The sequence below is a fragment of the Lolium perenne genome, chromosome 7 (genome assembly GCF_019359855.2).
Source record: "Lolium perenne isolate Kyuss_39 chromosome 7, Kyuss_2.0, whole genome shotgun sequence".
Classification (NCBI taxonomy): domain Eukaryota; kingdom Viridiplantae; phylum Streptophyta; class Magnoliopsida; order Poales; family Poaceae; genus Lolium; species Lolium perenne.
The window spans coordinates 326,708,424-326,712,698 of record NC_067250.2 but is presented as its reverse complement, the minus strand read 5'-3'; the positions used below and the strand labels follow the sequence as shown (position 1 = coordinate 326,712,698).

The following is a 4,275-nucleotide window of genomic DNA, read 5'->3' as shown; positions in this document are numbered from 1 at the left end:
AGAATGTATATGTTGTCCGTGGTGTGTGAATGAAATGTCTGTGTGGCGGTTTTGTCATTCGCCTATAAGGGTTTAGGGAATAGGGATCACAGAATACTAATGCATCTAGTCTAGCATGGGCCGGCTGACTGACGATTTTTTACCCGCTAGATCGGGAAGGCTATCATGTAATTACTTGTAATGCCAAAATATGTGTTGTGAACTTGGCCCGTACTATATGAGAAACTGATACCAAAATGTGTGTAACCTTCTCTATGAGCAAGACGAAAAATGGGTAAAAAAACCTCACCCATGCACATACTCATGATCATCCTATCGGTATAAAATTGTGGTGGAGAAGGTGGTGGCCATGAATGTCATAGACTAGAATATCGCTAATTGTTTGGGTCCATGGAATTTGTTTTCCCCCAATATCTCATGGTTAAATATTTGAGTACAATAGATAAATGGTATATCATCAAGAACACTTTGGCTGCTTACTTAATTGTGTATATATAGTAGCTGCAAGAGCTAGCTAGAAATGGACATGCTATTTCCATATGCACAAGACTGTTGAGTGTGCGTTTAAGAGTGGATTGATCATTTTATTAGAATGCAGTTATACAGTGGTACGTCCAAATGTGTTTCTCGTGCTGAAATGTTGTTTGGCTGATTGTCATGCCTATTGTATGCAGGAGATTGAAAATAAGAGGAAATAGATCATGTTTCTCAATCAATTCAACTAGTACCAGTATTCCTATTTGTGGGCAATCCTGTCGTCTGATTATGTGATTATTCTTGGAGTTTCTAATTCTATCATCTGCATGCTCTTGCCTTCTCAATATATCCTAGTTTCCGTAGCGTTGAACTAGCAGTGTGGTATTATTTTTGGTAGAACTGAATCACCACCGTGGGCAGCAGGAACGTCACCTGCCTTGCACAGTTGCACATACTATGTTCTTTGGTCTTCCCACTGTTAGCTTTAATCTTGACATTGTATCTAGTTTAGAGGTTTGCATGTTAGAGAACCAACCTGAGGTTGGGTGGTTAGGAGGGTGGTTGTACCCCCAGCCCACCAGAGTTCAAATCCCAGATTTGACATCTGTGTGTCTCATAAAGGCGGAATATTCATTCAGTGGGAGGCGACGTTCCCGTCGACAGCGAGGCGCCTGTGGTGACTTCGTCAATTTCAAGATCCAATCCGCCGGCTCAGTCTTCCGGAGATGCTCATAGGGGTAGGGTGTGCGTGTGTGCGTTCATAGGGGTGAGTGTATGCGCGTGTATGTGAGCGTCTGCGTTTGTACTGTGTTTCTCAAAAAAAAAAAAAGAGGTTTGCATGTTAGTATTTTCTAGGCATGTAGTTAGTTGAAGATCGGCAAGCTGTTTTACGTGCAACACGTATGAAGCCGGCCGGCGACGTTCCAGCTGGTGCATATGGTGAGATGCCGAAGATGCCATGTGATACGGCGTGCCGGTCAGATGCAGAATGTGGCATGGAGCTGTTGTGGAGGTGCCAAGGACAACAAGCTGGATGAGAACCTGCCGAGTGAATCGTTGGTGTAGTTAGTTCGTGGAGTTTGTTAGGAAGCAGCATGTGCATGTTGGCTTGGTCAAGTTAGTGGCCGGTATGGTGGCCGTGGGTTAGTGCATGCATGGGTAGTTAGCCATTAAGAGCATGTCTAATGGAACCCTTAAACCCTTATAGCTATAAGTGTCGAGAATTGGTAAAATTGGAGAGGTTGGAGGTGTGAAAAACAGGAGGCATTTAGTGGAACCCTTAAACCCTTAAATTTTAAGGGTTGAGTCAAATAGTGAAACCCTCAAACCCTTAAATTTTAAGGGTTTGAGGGTTCCACTATTTGACTCAACCCTCAAACCTTCAAACCTGGCCTCATCATAGTTTCATATCACAAATATCACCATATTAATCAAACAATAATCATTCTAGTTATTATTACAATATCAAATAGTACTCTCAAGCACAAGATAATCATTCCAAATATTACAACAATGTTTTTGGCAAATTAAAAAAATTGTTCGAAGCAAATAGGACATAGCAAAGTGAAACAAAGACACATCATGAGCCTTGGCGCGCCCATCCAACTGCCAATGGTGCTCTACAAGATCATCCCGGAGTTGACAATGAGTGTTTGCATTCTCAATCGCACGATGTGCTTCAAGAAAAGCTTCTACGCGATTGGGGTTCCTTTCCGGTTGCACACGGGTGCCAACATTGTCATAGAAGCAAGGGAGGTTTAACCCTCTCTCATCCTCTAGGATCATGTTGTGTAGAATCACACAACATGTCATGATGTCCTGCAAGGTCTTCTTGTCCCAAAAACGAGCTGGACCCCGGACTATGGCAAACCTTGCTTGCAAAATACCGAAAGCTCTCTCAATATCTTTGCGGGCTGCCTCTTGTGCCCTTGTGAAATGAGCTTGTTTTTTTGTTAGGGGCACACCATTTTTCTCCTTGATGGACTTCACAAGAGTTGCCCACTCGGGATAAATGCCATCGGTGAGATAGTATCCCATTGAGTACTCATGGTTCATGACCTTGTAGTTGCAAGTTGGAGCATCTCCGGAAACTAATCTTGCAAACAAAGGAGATCTATTGAGCACGTTGATATCATTGAGTGTACCTGGCAAACCGAAAAATGCATGCCAAATCCATGTGTCCTCCGATGCCACAGCCTCAAGCACAATGGTTGCATCCTTGTTTTTTCCACAATACATTCCATGCCATGATTTGAGGCAATTTTTCCATGTCCAATGCATGCAATCAAGACTACCAAGCATCCCCAGCCATCCCCTTTTTTCATTCATCTCCATCAACCTCTTTGTATCTTCCTCGTTGGGTGCCCGAAGATACAAATCACCATACAACCGGATGACCAACTTTGCAAACCTACGGACGGAATCCGTGGTTGTTTGTACACCAATGCGAAGATACTCGTCGGTATAGTCCGCGGGTACGCCATAGGCGAGCACACGCATTGCCGCCGATATCTTTTGATAAGCACTAAACCCCCATTGACCAGAGGCGGACCTATGATGCTTGAAGTAATCCGAGGCGGCCTCACAATCATTAACAATCTTCACAAACAAACTACGGCGCATTCGGTACCTTCTCCGGAAGAGGCGAGGTGGGTATGTAGGATGCTCCTTCGCGAAGTAGTCTCGCATCAGTTGCTCGTGCCCGAGACCATGGTTGCGGTAAATGTACTCTCGCCCCATCACCGATCCTCTCCTATGATACAACAACTTTGTGCGGTCTTCGATCTCTTGGACGTCGACGAGGAGGCTCATCATCTCCACGTCATCGTCTTGAAGCAACTCCTCAATGTCTGAATCGTCCGACGAAGACCAACCGGACTCGGAGGACAACGACATGGAGTCGTCGGAGTTCATCTCCATCTACAACAAATGAGCATATTTGCATCAAAATATAAATTTTGTGCCTATTTTTCTCATCAATACTATCAACAAAATTTACAAAAAAAAGGGGGAAGAAAATACCTTCGACGGGGTCGGACCGAGCGGCGTCGAGCGGCGTCGGGGGAGAAGGCCGGGAGCGGGCCGAGCGGCGGTGGAGGGAGGAGGAGGAGCTCTGGGGGAGGAGGAGCTCGGGGGAGGAGGAGCTCGGGGAGGCTGGGGGCGGCTGCGGGGAGGCTGGGGGCGGAGCGGCGGCGGCGGGGAGGCTGGGGGCGGCGGCGGGGCGGAGGAGGCGAGGGTGCTCGATGCGGAGGAGGGAGGAGGCGGCGGAGGCCTGGAAAAGGTCCGGCGGGGGGAGGAGGAGGCGGGGGTGCTCGATCCGGCGGCGGCGGCCGGCGGCGCGGTGTGGAGGCGAGCTCGGGGAGGGAGGAGGAGCTGAACTCGTTCCCGCGTCCGTTGTGAATGTGTAGGGGTCGGAGCACGGGTCGGGGCCTCCAACCCTTACCTGTACAGGTCGGGGCACGGATTGGAGCCTCGACCTCTAATTTTTTTTTAGGGATTTAGGGATTTAGGGGTTCCACTATATAGCATTTGGACCCTTAAATCCGTAAAAAAACAGTTGTATACGGATTTAAGGGTTCCATTAGACATGCTCTAAGTTGTTAGTGGCATGAGTTGAATGAAGAAGTGCCCAGCTCTTGTATATATACTACATATCTGAGTAATGGAAAAGTTAAGCCGTGAGGGCTGAGCAAAACAATGTAGCCAAAGTGGTTTCACCAGGAGAGAGATTCAAAGCAATAATTCTCCTAGGTGAGTTGTGCGCGTGTGTGTGTTCTTCAGTCTATCTCATCTTGTGTG

At 47.1% G+C, this 4,275-nt stretch overlaps 1 protein-coding gene across 1 annotated transcript; it reads right to left on the bottom strand.

The window, feature by feature from the left end:
* Positions 1-861: 861 nt before the first annotated feature.
* On the bottom strand, positions 862-3,396 carry LOC127319153 (uncharacterized). The gene is made up of 2 exons (XM_071824453.1): positions 2,348-3,396; positions 862-979 (listed from the first exon to the last, which is right to left on the bottom strand). Exons 1-2 carry the CDS (start codon positions 3,394-3,396, stop codon positions 862-864), a joined length of 1,167 nt encoding a protein of 388 aa, XP_071680554.1.
* Between the last annotated feature and the right edge of the window lie 879 nt (positions 3,397-4,275).

Bases quoted from the DNA above. Each gene is read 5' to 3' on its own strand.
- LOC127319153 (XM_071824453.1), bottom strand. From the start codon at position 3,396: ATGGAGATGAACTCCGACGACTCCATGTCGTTGTCCTCCGAGTCCGGT. The intron at 980-2,347 runs GTTTGCCATAGT...CCTCTAAACTAG, and splicing joins TTCGGTATTTTGCAAGCAAG to ATACAATGTCAAGATTAAAG.